Consider the following 16,502-nt stretch of genomic DNA (forward strand, 5'->3'; position numbering starts at 1 on the left):
TGGCCAGCAAGGCCATGGTTCTCGGACTACTCAGCCTGTCGGAACAGACCCTGATGCATCTTGCCCTAGGCCCAGCAGACCTATACACTCTGCAGGAAGCACTGACATCCACCCAACCCCAGAAGATAGCCCTTGCAGCGTGGCTCCCGAGCAAGTCACACTGAGGCATCTGCATCTGTCACAAGCTAACCTCGACATTATACAAGGGGCTAGGAGTGATTCTACCAGGAGCCAGTACAAAAGCAAGTGGACTAGGTTTTGTCACTGGGCGGAATCAAAGGTGGTCGATGCGTGACCTGGACGTTGGATGACATGCTATCCTTCTCTGCGCACCTTGCAAACGCAGGGGTGCAGGTAGACACATGCTGCACCGATCTGGTAGCCATTGGAGCCTACAGGAACTTGGAGGAGGTGGTATTTTCATCCTCTAATCTGGTGGTTAAGACACTTGGCGGGCCTGACCAGGCTTTATCCGCCTATCATGGGACCTCCAATGTGGTCTTGGGTGCCCTGGCGCATAAACCATTCGACCCTATGGCGTCAGGACATCAGGCTAGTCAACATTAAGATGGCCCTCCTGGTGGGGGCCTTACCTTGGTACGCCAGATCAGTGAAATCCAGGCGCTGGTGGCTTCAGAGCCTTACTACTTTTCATAAGGACAAGGTGGTGCTTGGAACTCCCCTGCATTCTTACCTAAGGTTGTCTCCTCTTTTCACCTAAATGAGGAGATGGTGCTACCAATGTTCTTTGCGGACCACAAGGATGACGCTCCGAGGGTATTGCACTGTCTGGACGTGAGGCGTGCGCTGAGATACTACCTGGACAGGACCAAGAGCTTCTGCAAATCAGAAGCCCTCTGTCAGGCCAAGGCTTCCATAACAAGGTGCATGGTTACGTCCATCAATGAGGCATACGAGGGGCAGCACAAATCTCTTCCAGCAAATATGCATTCCCATGTAATCAGAGCTAAAGCCACAGCGGTTGCTTTCCAGAGGCACATCCCGTGGCATGTTATCAGCAAGGCGGCTACACTGGCTATGCCCTCGGCCTTCTGCAAGCACTACTGCTTGGATGCCGGCTCCAGGTCGCACGCAGCATTTGGTCAGGCAATGTTAAGGAACTTGTTTTCTAAAGAGAGCACCTCTCCACCCTGGGGCTACATTAAGTTGTACTCGCCCATATAGTATGGAGGAAAGGGAACGGGACGTAGGAGTAATTAACATACTCCTAGTCCATAGTCCCCTTTCCTCCATACGTCCCACCATCCTCCCCCCTTATAAAACTGGTGTCATTAGGCAATGTTAAAATTGTCAACTCGTCAAAGGGGACTGAGGAGTGGTGCCGGTAGGGCGGAGTCAGGGGAGCACATGCTCCCAGGGCTGCGCCCCCACGTGCATCTAAATTTAAAGGGGAAGATGATTTTATCTCCCGTCTCTAACGAGGGAGGCCATACAGTATGGAGGAAAGGGGACTATGGACTAGGAGTAAGTTGGTCACTATGGTGAGTAATTTATACTTTCTGACATTTCTTTTCAGACTATTTTTTCCCTTTTGATATCCCCTTACACATTGTCACTTGAGAAAGGAGGGCATGGTTAAGTTTTTTTTTTATTATTTTTTTATTTTAGCATATGCCTTTTTATTTTGACGGGACTGTCTTGGTCTCGTTTGCTATTTATTTATTTGAGATTACTCCGTTCTAGAATTAGGGCCAGTTAGGAATTCTCCCAACCCTAGCAAATAAATAAAGGTTTTTGAAACTTGTAGCTATTGTGTCTGTCTGCTGTTGATACCATGCCTTCCTTACAGAGGGTATATTTCTGCTGAAATTGCATAGAGCAATGGGAGATGTTATTGAACAATCTATTTTTTTTTCTCTAAATCCTTATGGAAAAGTGGAAATGTATCAATCTTATATACAGATGAAGGCAATCATTGTTTGCTTGTTTTACATTGGTGTCTCTCATGAGTTGAATAGTCAAGAATAACTTAACCTATGGTATCACCTTATCTGGAAAGAGAATAATATACAAGAAATGATACAAGTGATTTGTGGCAATTGTTGGTATTGGGAAACAAATAATGGAATAAACTAGCTGATCTTGTTAACCCATGTAATTTCAGTGAGGTTGTACAAAGATGGGTTGGCTGGGTCTTCATTGGGAGGCATAGTGAAGCATATGCAAACTATGATCCAAACTATGATCCAATTGTTGCAAATCAGTAAGAGAAATTAAAGTTCTGAAAAAATGTATCTTGAGTTATATGTGATTAATCGCAGGATTCTGTCACTGCTCAGGGAGGAGCCTTTCCTTGTGAGGCTAGGGAGGTGAGCACGCTGCCCAATATTCCCTATAGGGGTGGTGGCAAGCGGAAAACTCCCAGGGAAATACTGCCCCCCCCCCCCACATCCCCCAAACCAGGGGCAAGGACTCCCGTTCTGATGAACTCTAGTTTCATCTCACAGAAGTCTGGTCAATCTGTCAGTTAAGAGAAAACCAGAATCGTCCTACATTGGTTTTTGTAAAGTCATTACAGAAGAGAAGTACTTGTCAAATACTGAGATGAGTAAAACCCCAATAATGATGAAGAATAAGTACCTGGTAGTACTGGGAATAAGACAACTAAAGGAGATGTAGTGATTATATCGCTGACACAGAAAAGGGACTATGAGAAACTGGGGAAACCCCAGAGCATCAACATAAAAAGGGGAGGAGCCAGAGAACGAGAGGGAGAGACCAAAGAGATGCAAATCAGCTCGTCCGGAGACGCTGGGAACCCAGACGGAAAGCTGCATAACAAGCGAACAGTGGGAGTAAGAGAATGCCCGAGGTGCACAGTGTAAATAAACTGCAGACGGGAGGAAGTCTGCAAGCTTGAGAACTGATGCAGGGGGGGGGGGACACTTGAGGAGAGGCTCTAGGGAAGCTGTGGCTGAAAAGTGACCAGGCTGACTCAAACCACTGAGAGCCTAACTGTCTGAAAGAAGTCCTCGGAGTGAGTCGCAACAGAAAAGTGGTAGCAGAAAGGAGAACGAGTCAAAATCCCTTCCAGCGCCGAAACCACACAGAGAAAAGAGAAGGAACACGCACGAGAGCCACCCTGGTAAGGCACAGAGAAACTAAGGTGACTGCCAGCTCACTGGCGCAGCCCTATTACACCACAGGTAACTGGGAGAGCGGGAGACCTGGGGAACGAGGCACAGATAACGAGGAGCTGCATCATATTCATCTTAGAACGAAATACGTATAGAAGGATTGACGACAGCCTACTCGTCCCAGTGAATGGGTAAAACCTGAGGGGAGTGAAGAGCAGTAAAGCACACTGCAGAGCCTAAGAAGAGTATTCAGGGACACAGCCTACTCATCCCTGTAAATGGTTAAAACCTGAAGAGTGGTGAGCACATAAGAACTCGGCCTACTCGTCTCGATGAAGGAAATTATAAAAGTAAGGAACCTGGTCACTTGATGCATCACACAGATCCCAGTGAGAAGATCAGAGTAGAAGAGTGTAAAAGGGTATAAAACGGAATGAACTCCACTGTGGAAAGACGAGCTGTCAGACATTCTTCAAAGGAATAGAAGAAAAGGAAATGCATGTGCTATTACACCAATCGAGAGGAATCGAAGAAGCCATGGAAAAATAAATAAAGACAGGGAAAAGTCCCTAGGAGAAGTGAATGCACCGATGCAAGAAATCGCAAAACTATTTGGAGATCCGATATCAAAGTTAAATTGCTGAAAAGCAATCCCAGGAGAAGGGAGTCATTCTCCTGGTCTTTTGTTATTATAAGTGGTAGGGACAGAGTATGGCAGACGTAGGACAGACTTTTCCTTTGGATTTAAAACCAGGCGACAAAAACCCTTGTTTTGTTAGATAGGGAAGCCCTTTCCTAAGGGAAAGTTTGGCAGGCATTTTTCATATAATTTATAATCTCTTTGAAAATGATACAGGTACGTCCCTTCCCCTTTCCTCCCTCCTTGAGGACAATACCGGAACCTCTGGCAGCAATAAATTGAGCTTCCCCCTTCAAATTTATTACAGCACGCGAGGGCACAGCCTCGGCATTGGAATGCCCTGCTTAGGCCCCGCCCTAGAGTGCCTCAACTCAGTCCCTTTTTACGCACGGACGGTGTTGGACCGGTCAGCCAAAGCGTAACCGTTTTAAAAAAAAATATATATATTTTATTTTTTTTGTAGCTCTCGGCTTGCTCTGTTTTGTCAATCTTATTTGAAATTCCGTCTGGTGCCTCGCCTCCCCCAGTGCATGTCTGCTATAGGAGGATTCACGAGATGTGCCTCATACAAACGCCAGCCCTGGACCCCCATGCACTCTGTCTTGATTGTTTGGGGCTCGACCACCACTAGGACGCATGTTTGGCTTGCAGCACTCTTTCACAGGGCATTGAAGAATTGATGGTCGCAGTGGAGGGAGATCTTCCACACTACCACCTTAAGAGCTTAGTCTCTAGGACCTCTCGTCAAGACAAGGTAGGCCCTCTGTTCAGCTCGTTAGTGCAGCAACTCCTTCCCTGAGATTTCCATAGAAAGGGGTTCCTCGGATTCAAGTTCTGGCACGCCTGAGGCCTCGAAGGCTACCTGCTCCCAAGGCCAGGGTCCCGGGGCCTTTCTGGCCACTCCGGGGACTAACCCAAGGCCGTCCAGACTACCGGCTACCATGTTGAGGGGCTCAGGGGCCCTAGCAGGCAATCCTCGGAAGGGTGAAGGGTGATCAGTTTGTCCTCTTCTTCAACCCCAAGGGGTAAGGGATCGTCGCGTGCCACCTCCAAGAGTCTGTCCTCGGCATGATCCAGCACAACCACCGGACCAAGGACGTCCAGCTTACCGGAGCTTGCTCCAAGGTCGGCCAGCATGATCGCCGAGGTCGACGCTTCCCCTTCGGGTGTAAGACTCAATATGTATCATGTATCTGAGGCCTCTCATGGCCTTCACGCCCTCCCTCCCAGGGCGTGGCGCAAGGCTTCTAAATTGCTAAGAGCCACGTGGCAGAGCCTTCCAGGCCGGTGGCCATCTTGGATCCAACTCTGGGCCCGCCCGTGCTCTGGGCTTTGCAAGATGATCAGTCCCCTTTCCGCTGGAAGCGACAGTGAGTCTTAGGGTACAGGTTTCTGGTCTCATCAAGGATACATCTCCCCTTTTGCAGTCTTACAGCTACTCGGGTACCTCTGCAGGTTGACCAGGAGCAGAGAACCAGCACCTCGGAGGGCTGTGCACCTAGGTACTCGAGAACAACCAGGCTGGACTGAGGGTTGTCCTGGACCTGTCATTTCTGAATCTCTTTACCGCTGGAACGCTTCAAGATTATTAGTCCTATGCACATAACCGAGCCTATGTGTGCAGGGGACTGGATGCATTCCCTGGACCTCAAGGATGATACCTGCATGTACCCATCTACCAGCCACATCGGAAGTTTCTGCGGTTGATGATTAGGTTCAACCTTTTCCAGTGCAAGGTGCTGCGCTTCAGTCTGCTCCTCCTGTCTTCACGAAGTTTAACGCAGTGGTGGGCCTTTTTCGCTTGAAGGGCCATCTGTACCCTTACTTGGACAGGCTGGTGAGGGCATGGTCACCCGAGGGGGTGTTGCACTCCTGCCAGAGACTGGCGGATATTTTGTCAGCTGGTGTTCTCATTCAACCAGAGGAAGTCACATTTGCACCCATCTCAGGCTATGGTCTTTCTAGGGGTGCGTTGGGACACTACGGTTCAGCGGGTGATCCCTATGCCTGAGAGGCCCCTGTCCCTCCACAAGGCGGTGGGGCATTTTCTGGCCAACTCTACCACCTCTGCATGGTGGTTCCAGCATATTTTGGGCCTGATACTCTTAAGCAAGCTCGCCTCAAAATGAGGCGCCTCCAGCTCCACCTGGCGGCCAATTGGGATCAGGAGATGGGGTCTGTCAGACAAGATCCCAGTACCTCCACTCATACTGCCTGATCTCCGGTGGTGGATGATGGAGGGCAATGTTTCAGCCTACCCAGATGGTGACGACAGATTTTCTCTTTCGGGCTGGTGTGCTACTCTGGAGGGCTACATGATTCATGGCACATGGTCCAGGATGGAAGCCCTCTTGCATATCAATCTGCTCGAGCACAGGGCTGGGACAGGTCGGTTCTGGTCAGCACTGACAATTCTACCACAATGTTTTACCAGAACAAACAGGGTGGCACCTGTCCCCCCTCCCCCTCCCATCCCCTCTGCATGGAGGCAGTGTTGATCTGGGAAGGGGCCCTGACTGCAGTCCACCTCCCAATGCAGTAGCGGACCAGCTGAACCGCTTGGTTCTTATGTGCTCACCACTCTTCAGGTTTTAACCATTCACAGGGATGGGTAGGCTGTGTCCCATGAGTGGGAGTTGCACAATGACTCCTTGTTGCCCCTCTTTCAGCGTTTGGTGTTCCCAGACCTGGATTTGTTTGCATCCCCTCTGAATTACAAGTGCCCCAGTTTGCTTCATGAGCAGGTCAGGGGTCTCTGGGAGATACCTTCCAGATCTGTTGGCATGGACTCGGGTGTTGTGTTTCCGCCCACACCTCTGCTCCAACGAACCCTCCGCAAGTTTCAGGCTTTGGTGGGTTGCAGCTTCATTCTGATTGCTCCCCACTGTGGCTGCCGAGACCCTGGTTTTTGGATCTGCTGTAGTTGTGCTCTCAGGGTTCCGTCCACCTTGCCGAACCCCAGCAGGAGTTTCCTGATGCAACAGGAGGGGGCGGCGGAACATCTGACCCGGCCAAGTTTGGGCTGGGGGCCTGGTTCCTTACCAGCTGAGGCTTCAACACGCTCAGTTTTTGGATGACAACTGGGACATCATTCAGGAGTCCCTTGCCTCGGTCCCAATATAAGAGTAAATGGACTAGGTTCTGCCATTGGGCACTTGACAAGGGTATGGACCCTGTCACCTGTCCTCTGGATGGTGTGCTGGCTTTTTCAGCACACTTGGCCCGTTCAGGAGTTCAAGTGGATACTTGCTGCACCTATTCGCCGGCCATGGTGCTTACAAGAATTCTGCTGAGCATGTGTTCTCTGTGGCCAACCCAGTGGTTAAGGCACACCTTAAGGGGTTGTCTAGGCTTTTCCCGCTAGTGCATAGGGCACACCCGGTCTGGGACTTCAATGTGGTTCTTGCAGTGCAAACCTTTCGAGCTGATGGCCTCTGGACATTCGCTTAGTGCCGCTGAAGACTGTTTTACTGGTGGCTCTCACTTCTGCACGCAGGGTCAGTGAGCTGCAGGTGTTGTCTTCGTGCAAGCCCTTTGCCATGTTTCACAACGATAAGGTCATCTTGCGCACTCATCCAAACCTTTTGCCCAAGGTGGTCTCTCCATTTCATCTGAATCAAGAGATCTGCCTGCCCGTGTTCTTCCCGAACCTGCAGTCAAGTTTGACCTTTCTCGGGCAAAATCCTTCAGGAAGTCTGAGGCATTGTTTGACTTTTGGGGGTTTTCCTCCACCCCACCCACCCCCCGGTTCTCAGGCTTCCAAGGTGTCCATCGCCCGTTGGATGGTTCAGGTCGTTTCAGAGGTGTACATGGCCATGGGCAAACCTGTTCCTGCTGGGATTCATGCCCATGCGGTCAGGACTAAGGCCATGGCTGTTGCGTTTCAGAGACATGCTTCTTGGGATTTCATCAGCAAGGTGGCTATTTCAGCTACTCAATCGGCCTTCTGTAGGCACTCCTCCCTGAACACCAGCTCCAGACGGGATGCAGAACCTTTTTGCTTTGTTCTAGATATGGAGTAGGTTGTCACCGCTCCACCCTGTGGTCTTGTTCGGTTCCATTCACCCACAAGGACGGAGGAAAGGTGACGGGATGTACGAGTAAAGTTTCTCAGTTTAGTGACAAGAGTACTTGTAGTCCCTTTTCCTCCATACGTCCCACCCATCTTCCCCCGCAAGTATGCCAAGGGGTTAATATGTACTAAGAATAGCCAGGTATCTAAGCGTCTAATGTGGTCAAAGGGGACAGATTGGGGGGGGGGGGGGGTCCCACGTCCCTGCACGCTGTATTCAATTTAAAGGGGAAGCTCCATTTTTTTGCTGCCAAAGACTCTGGTACCGTCCCCATGTTGGGGGACGCCCACAAGGATGGAAGAAAGAGGACTATGGACTAGGAGTACTCCGCTCACTACGCTGAGTAACTTTAATGTCAGTCTCCTCCTTCTGATCTACCACACCGATCGTACAGTCAATGATTATCTTGCTAACTAAACAGTAAAAGTGTCTTAAAATTATTAAAAATACCACTTTCTGGTAAGTGGAGTAGACTGTTAATGATATATTGGCAAATAAAGATAAAGTGCTTAAGTTGCCTATTAAACCTATATTGGAACAAGGTGGGAAAAAAAGATGAAGGGAAAACTGGGGCTAATTGGACAATGATGAAATCCTTCTTAGATTGGTCTCACTATAAAAGGGGGTGAGGAAGTTTTACCTCCGAAGCTATCGTAGAGGTGATGAATGTAAATATGTAGGGCTCCAGCTGGCTTATAAAATGTGGTGATAAAGGCTCAGCCTTTGATTTGGTCACAGATTGGCTTCTCTCAAAGATAATGTGAATATGGGAATTGTCTACACCTCTTTGACTGAAGCTGTGATAGTACAAGTTTATAAGAAAGAGAAGCATAAGGATCCTAAAGGCTATCACTTAATGGCCCTTTTAGACACCTCGTAACATTTTCACTTCGTTGATATTGAGCAAAACTAAATGGGTGGATAGTAAAGGTATTTTGTTCTACACTCAACTGGTTCTAGTACCCTTTACAGCAGGATGATTCTCCAAACATTAGGACTATGAGCCACCTATCTAGGCTGCTTTTATTGATTTTAACTAAGGCATGTGACCAGATAGGGTTCGTTTATGGGCTAAATTGACTCGCTGGTGGGCGGTTGAAGATTCGGATACAGCTTCATACAGAAGCCACCATTATAATAAGGTTAGGGGGCAAGGGAATATGCTGATTTAGTCCTAAACAGCTAAACCCAAAAGGATCTCCAATTAAGTATTCAAGCTTTGGAAGAGAATACGAAGAATAACTGGGAAATTCATAAAACCAAGTCGACGCATTTTTCAGCAAAAAATAAAAAATACCATTTCTGTTGGACTTTATAGAGACTAATGGAAGTCCCATAGTTTGTATAGTTTGGCTCCAGAGTTTAATCCCCTCCAAAGAAGGTTATAAGCAGAAGCCTTTCACTAAATATTGGCCTTAAAGAAAATCATTTTTTAATATGGTCGCTTTTCTATGCTGCCAATGATAAAGACATATAACCAAAAATAGTTCCAATGCTTCTATATGGCACCGAATTTAGTTCCAACCATATCGGAAGACTATCGAGGTCCATTTTGGGCCTCAGTCAATCAGCCCCTATGCATATTATGCATATGGAATTACATTTTCATCCTCTACATAGTCGAGTCAAATAAAAAAGAAAATGCTGTATTTCAAAAAAAAAAAGCTCCTGTGCCTTCCACTTTTATTATTCGGGCTGATGTATCAGCAGGATGCCCATTGACAGGGGTTGAAAAGCAAAGCCTTAAATCTGTGGAGGATTTAAATGCTACACTAGATTTTAAAAAGCCTGTGCCTAATCTAGAATATGGATTGAGAGAAAAAGTTTGGCATTGGCAACAAAATAACCATCTTCATACTTTAAAGACCCTGACAGAATACATGAATACTTTCCTTTACATCACACCATGCATATGATTACATGTCCAAGTATGGAAGTTAGGCATTTTTTCCTCATTACTCAGATTGAACAAATTGGATTGTATGGAAATCATGGGGACTAGGTTGGAATATCTTTTATAACCAGGGATACTGCAAGCTATGCGAGTAGAGCAAGTTTCGTTGGCTGCTTTTAGAGATCTAGGAAGTGCTTGTGAATTTTGGACACAACTGTTTTTTTTAGTCTCCAAATGTCATTTGTAGCTGCAATTTTTCTAAACACATAGAGCTCGTCTGATAAAATCGTATGTGACAATGTTATTGTAATTAATTTGAGCCATTTTAATATTTATATACATGTTAGATTTTAACTTTTGTGTAATTTTATTATCGTTTTTAAAATATTTTGAGTGTTTGTTACAAACCAGAAAACAAAGTCCCATTTGTTAGTCACTTAATGGACAGCTTTCCCCATTTGCCCTGCCCATTTATACCCATTTTTCCCTGGGGTACAGAGCTTCTCAAATGCCTCCAAGTGGTCATATCTGCCACAATTTACTCCTCTGTGCCGAGCATAACAAATTCTCCCTCTTTTTATTTTAGAGGGACAGTCGTGGCTTTTCTGGTCAATGTTTTACCTGTCTTACTCCAGTGCAAGTCGTGGGGAAAAACGAATCTGTCACTTCCTGGCGCAAATGTTGGATGAATTTTGCCAAGTTCTGCTCCATACTATTACATCCTATCTTCTCCACGCTATTGGAGTACCGTTGCTAGGGATGGTGCAGAGATCGTTTTGAATAAGCAAAAGAAGTTCAAAATTAATTTGAACAGTTAATTGCTTCTGGTCACGCCGGATGGACCCTGCTCTGCCTCAGCCACCAGTCCTTTTCTCTGCATTTGCAGGTAGGGGAGATCTTATGGCAAGCAGACCGGTTTCTGCGTCACCTTTTCCTCGATTGGTATTTGTCCTTTTGCAGCTTTTTGGCTGGGCACCTATAGCACCCTACACCTATACCAGATTCATTCCTTGTGCTTGGGCCAGGAGTTGTTCTGGGATCACTGATGGTGTTGGAAAACTTTCCCTGCACATTCAAAGGTGGGGGGGGGGGGGAGTCTGTCATTTGGGTGTTCTTAATTGTAGAACTCAAGAAAGAAAAATGTGCAAGTGAACATACTTTAAGGCACCCTGCCTTGGCGAGTCCTTTCCTGGTGTCACTGGCTCTGGGAGGGGCCCTCATAGTCATCATTTTACTGTTAAACCTCAAGGTTCCCTGCTCAAAGGCTAATGCTGGGGGGACAGCCCTATCGATCCCCAACCAGGGGCTAATGTCGTGCAGGGCCATGGTGGGGGAAGATAAAGACCTTGAGGATGCCTGATCAGGTTCCAACTCGGGAAGCAATGCAGAGGATCGCCAGGCCTGAGACTAGGTCTTGGCCTGAAGTTCCCCCCCTTTCGAGGCTAAAACTGGGTTTTCAGTCCGTGTTCCGATCAAGGGTCTAAGGCACTTCAGTTAGCACATCATCGCCAACCGAAAACCTCATGTGCGAACATCTAAACTCATGCTGCCAAGGGCCACCAGCCTGCTGCTTATTCTTCTTTTGTGCGCAGGCTGCCTTTTTATGTCAATGGCTGGTATCTTCCTTGCTTGCTTACCCAAGGCCGTACTCTGACACTTTCTAGTGCAGGCATATGTCTGTATTCTCAAAATGGCTAATGCTGCAGTAGGGCAGAAATCAACCACATTTTACACACTATCACCCAGGGGTCTGAAGGACTCCGCTAATGTGGTGGAGCCTCTAGAACACCACAACCCCCTCCAGCACTACTTTGGAAAAGGGATTTTTGTCCCCATGTTGAATAGTTGTTGCTTACATACATCGTCACCCTTGTTGAACTAAGCCGCCTTTCTCTAATGACTTGGTATACTCCGATCTGTGGCTAATGAGGTCATAGGGTCCTTTGCTAGGAGCCTGCATAGTGCTTCAAGGATGAGCCCTTCACTTCCTAAGCTTACCCAACTTTGCATGGGCCATTTATTTTATTTTTGTAACCAAATTTCAGGCCTCCATGCATGTTACTTAAAGGATCTTAACAAGATCTTTGGTCTCCCTGCCCTGATGCCATGCACAGGGATTCATATGCTTCAGGGTCAGGGATGTTTTGTTGTAGCGCTGGCCTCAGACTTGTGCACAGTACTGCTCAGGGTGATGGAGCCAATAGTCTTTGCATTTGCAAAGAATCTGCATATTTCACACAACAGTTTCGGTTATGGAAAAGGAGCCGAGGGGTTTCAACTAAACCTCAATAAAAAGGGCAACTGTTGTAAAGCGGACTTGCACTAAAAGATGTAAGGACATGGGCAAAGAACTAGTTGTCCTTATCCAGGTTCCCTGTTCTAACCGTTTTGAGATCTAGAGACCAGCTCGCTTCCAACTTCTACCAGCAAGTATTTCCACCCTACTCACTTTAGGGTATTCTCTGGACATACGCCTACCCACAAGTATTTTTCCCTATTTTGTTTCGGGCTGTTATTCTTACCCACCAGCAACTGGTCTCCCTCTATATGCTTTAGGTTTTCCTGCCTGGTCTCTGGCTTCTGCCATGGTCTGAAATATATCTCACAGCAGGCTTGCAAGATTGTATCCCCCGCGTTGCTGCTGGTCTCTGCTAGTGTCTGAGATATTGCTCTTGGTAAACATATAGTTCTTGCTGCTTTCTAGCTCCTCTTGCATCCAGGATTGGTAGTCCTAACTTTGCCCCTGCCAGAGGGTTGCTGGGTCCTATATCCACACTACCCTCACTCTGATCTCCTAAGTCTCCGGATCAGTGCCAACCCTGCCTCATTTCGTGGATGTCTTGTGACTGGTTCATCTCCCGTTCCAGTGGGATTCCCCAGATGTTTCCCCTTTCTTACTGCAGGCCTCTCAGCTGTTGATGATCAATTCTTCCCCTATTGATTGGCTGCAATGATCCCCTCCGCCAGTTGGCGATTGAAGGTTCAAATCCCTGGTCCCCCATTGGCATGGCCTGTGCTATGGTGTTTAGATCACACTGCGGCTCTAGTGCAACCGCAGCTGCCAAACCAGGGTGGACATGGAGTCTTCAAGCAATAGTGAGAAAAAGCATGGGGCTTACATAACCGCTTCCGAGGCATTGTATCAGTGTTCAGTCTCTTCTGGGTTCTAAAAGGAATTGAGGGTTTGATGTCTCAGGCAGGATTGATCTAGTTGAGAGTAGTTCTGTATAATGCCCAAGAATCGCCTCTCTTCCCTCCTTTCCACAAGGCATGAGGTTTTGGTTAATGTTTGGGACTCTGAGGGAATCCCCATTTATACCACTTACAGGCAGCACTTCACGTGGCTTTTGTGGCATCCTGACCAAGAAGAAACTTAGGAATCTGACTTATACACTAGGCATTTGCATGCTAGGTGCAGCCTCAAGAGGGTTTTTGTCTGGTATGCAGGCATTGATCCTGGACTTGTGGCCCTGGCCTTTGAGCATGTGATTGTGGTGTGCACTCTTTGGATGTATAGGAGGAGCTGGTGTCTAGCAGTGACCGGGGTCCCTGATGTCTAGTCTGACGGATGACTTTTGGCTTAAGGTTTTTTGTCTCATGCTTTTTCCTCCAAAAAGCGGGGTCTCTAACCTAGACCTCACTGTGGATCTGTTTGCACATTGGGGGTCATTACGACGTTGGCGGTAGCCGTGCCGGTAAACTAATTTTCCAGCGCCCGTGAATGGGCAGTTACCGGGCATTACAGATCCGGTAATTGCCCATTCCGGGCGTCGGAAAATATTACTCCCCATTCCCATTTGAGTCCCATTGAACTCAATGGGAATGGGGAGGACAGATGCACCGGCACCATTCATGAATGGTACCGGTGCATTTGTCGGGGACTGCGAGCGGGTGCCGTTCCGCCCGCCAGGTCAGACGTGGCGGGGGGGGGAAGGCACCTGCTCGCAGACCTCATAGTTTGCCGGTCTGGTAACAACAGTGCCGTTAACTTACCAGCAAATTTGTAATGAGGCCCATTGACTTCAGGGAACGGTCTTCCATATCTTCACAATAAGGAGAGGAGCAGCGTGATTCCTTGGCCACGATAGAGATGTGCAGTGAATGATATCCACACTTCCCTTTTTTTTTTTTTTTTCTAGACTTCATCGCCCTCCTAAATTTGGGGAACAGATTCCAGAGATTCCTTTTTTAATGTCTGCCCAGACTTTCCTTACGGAAGTTCCTGGAATTGCCACACGTAGCTTGGGCACCTTATACATGCGCCGTGGGTGTCCTGGAAATCAGCAGTCGCTCCAGATGTTTTCTGAATTTTAAAAACTGATTGCTTCTGCTGCTTTTCTGTTATTTCTAACTAGCTCTATCCAAATAGCAGCAGCAAAAACATTAACAAGATGTATTGGTGTAGGAAGCTTTTTGTGTTCACTCCTCTGCGCTAAATGATCGACTATTCAGAAGTTTGTAATACTAGATTTTTACCACAGTATCAGCTGCTGGGAAGGGGAACATTTATTTTAACAAGAATGCAGAGCACTATTGAGGAACTGCAAGAGTGACGTACGTTTCAATAAGGCAAAGCTAAGCAGCTAATGTCTTTGGCTCTTTTCTGTACTTTTCTTTTGAGTTTGGGGAAATAAAGATGCATGATAAACAACTCGCCAACCACTCTTGAAAGGAAATATATTGACATGAACACCTTTCCCGTCTTTTTGTGTGGCAGGGTTGAATCTGCTGGCATCTGCCAGTCGGGACAGACTGATTCATGTTCTGGATGCTGGGAAGGACTACAGCCTGCAGCAGACACTGGACGAGCATTCATCCTCAATCACTGCTGTCAAATTTGCAGGTGAGATGTGACTGATTTATGTACTGCTGTAGTAACAACCCTACCTGTATGAACTCTGGGTGCTACTTTTCTAGTTCTGCACAAGTTTGTTTTTACATGTTGCTGATTTTTCCTTTGCGTTGGCTTATTTCAGCAGCCATTTCCTTCACTATTTCCCCACTCCATTACTCCATCTTTTTGTACCATGGCTTCCTTCCTTTTCAACATCCCCATCCCCTTCTGCTTGAACCTCTTGCAGTATATATAATAGGTTATTTATTACGCGCTTAATACCCAGAGGTTTCTAAGCACAGACCCGGGGATCTAACCTATGTTGCTCCGTGTCAGCTTGCTTCCAAGGCGAGCGCGTTGCACCTGAGCCATCCTCCCGAGACTATGGTTTTGCTGTTGCCAGCATCACTGTATGCCTGGTGGTCTGCTAATGTTGTGCTTTCTGTTAATCTAGTGTTGGTTTCCCGTTTTATTTTTTGGGGGCGTTACTACAATGCCAGATGCTGCTCATAGTTAATTATGGTTGTAATAGACCCTACCTTGCACTGTAGATGGTAGATGTTATTTATTCTTGATCTAGATCTACGGTTTCTTATCTGCTGTAGGATCCTCAAATGAAGAAAAGGTGGTCAACAATAGAACTTGGTTCATGTCATCCTCTGGTTCAGTAGAAGATTTTGCACTGATGTCTGTGTGAAATCCCTCCTGGCCGCCTTGAGTAGGGTGGAGTTATGGGACCAAGCAACTTGCCAATCCTCTCCACCACTGAATTGAAGTTATTCAATCTTTTATAGCCATACAGATGTTATTCCTTTGTGTATTGGAGCAGTATTGAGGCTTTGTAATATTATGGAGCTTGCAAGACTGAAGCCATTATTGCATTGGGTGCATACTTTGCCTGCACCATTAGATGGCCCATTTTAGAATCTCTTGTTGAAGTATAAAAGCTGAAAATGTTGAGGAACCTGTGGATGGTGTCAGAAAAAAACTTAGTTTTAAAAGTTGGATTGCCATGTTTTATTTAGCAATGCAATGCCATTTGGCAAAGTGGTCCTTTAAGGTGGTCCATGTTGCTGGGTTTGGAATGAGTGGAGCCGTCTGGCTTTAGTAATTATAGTGTTATATATCACACTAATTCTTATCTACCAAAGGGCAGTACCCGTATTACATGGGACCTAAACAAATTGACATTTGTGTGCGGGATTCAGATTGGGTGTACGAAGTTAGCAGAGTTGTCTATGCCAGACAGCCATTACTAGTAGATTGTGTTGGGATGTCTGTTAATGCATTCCTTGTTTGTAGTATTTTATACTTTTTTTAAAGGGGCTATAGACCTCTATAGTTGAGCCACATCTAAAAAGTTCACTGCAGTGCAACTGAACAGTCACTCCTAAATGCACTGGAATGCAGGAGAATCTGACCATGTAATCCGATTTACTTCCGGTAAATAAATAATTCTATTTGATCATTAAGTATTCAGATATGAAATGTTTTAAAATGTTCTTTTTAATGGAAAGTGCAATTAGAAGTTACTCATTTTTCTCACAGATTAATATACGTGTCCTTTATAGATCCAAAGAAATTATAAGAATTGATGGAAATTGCTTTACTAGCAGAGTTGTTGTACTAGTGTTTGTCCCTTCATCTCTTTCAGATAATGATGGAAAAGTGCGTTTGATCAGCTGTGGAGCAGATAAGAGTATCTATTTCCGAACTGCTCAGAAGGTAACTTTTATTGATGGGTGGATTCTGCAGTGAGCAGAGTTCACATTCTCAGATATTTTGTTCACAAGCTCTTAGTGATGCAATGAGCTGTGTAGGCTGCAGGAAAAGCCTCAATTGTTGAACAGTTGCAGTATAGAAAGTCATGGGAGCAATGACAACATTGCAGCTTTCTTGAGCCACACACTTGTTAAACATGCATCACTTCATGCCTTATTCATTTTTTTATTTCTACTAATGG

The 16,502-nt window shown here is 46.5% G+C and overlaps 1 protein-coding gene across 4 annotated transcripts in view; it reads left to right on the forward strand.

Annotated features, from left to right (window-relative positions):
* Positions 1–16,502, forward strand: part of MAPKBP1 (mitogen-activated protein kinase binding protein 1) — a 787,404-nt gene that overhangs the window by 514,038 nt on the left and 256,864 nt on the right. For all 4 annotated transcript variants that reach the window (XM_069638801.1, XM_069638804.1, XM_069638802.1 and 1 more), the window contains 2 exons: positions 14,423–14,548; positions 16,194–16,264. In XM_069638801.1, coding sequence (XP_069494902.1) covers positions 14,423–14,548; positions 16,194–16,264 — 197 coding nt within the window. The remainder of the gene's footprint in view (positions 1–14,422; positions 14,549–16,193; positions 16,265–16,502) is intronic.

The sequence above is a fragment of the Ambystoma mexicanum genome, chromosome 14 (assembly GCF_040938575.1).
Source record: "Ambystoma mexicanum isolate Mex_15411 chromosome 14, UKY_AmexF1_1, whole genome shotgun sequence".
In the NCBI taxonomy this organism is placed as follows: Eukaryota; Metazoa; Chordata; class Amphibia; order Caudata; family Ambystomatidae; genus Ambystoma; species Ambystoma mexicanum.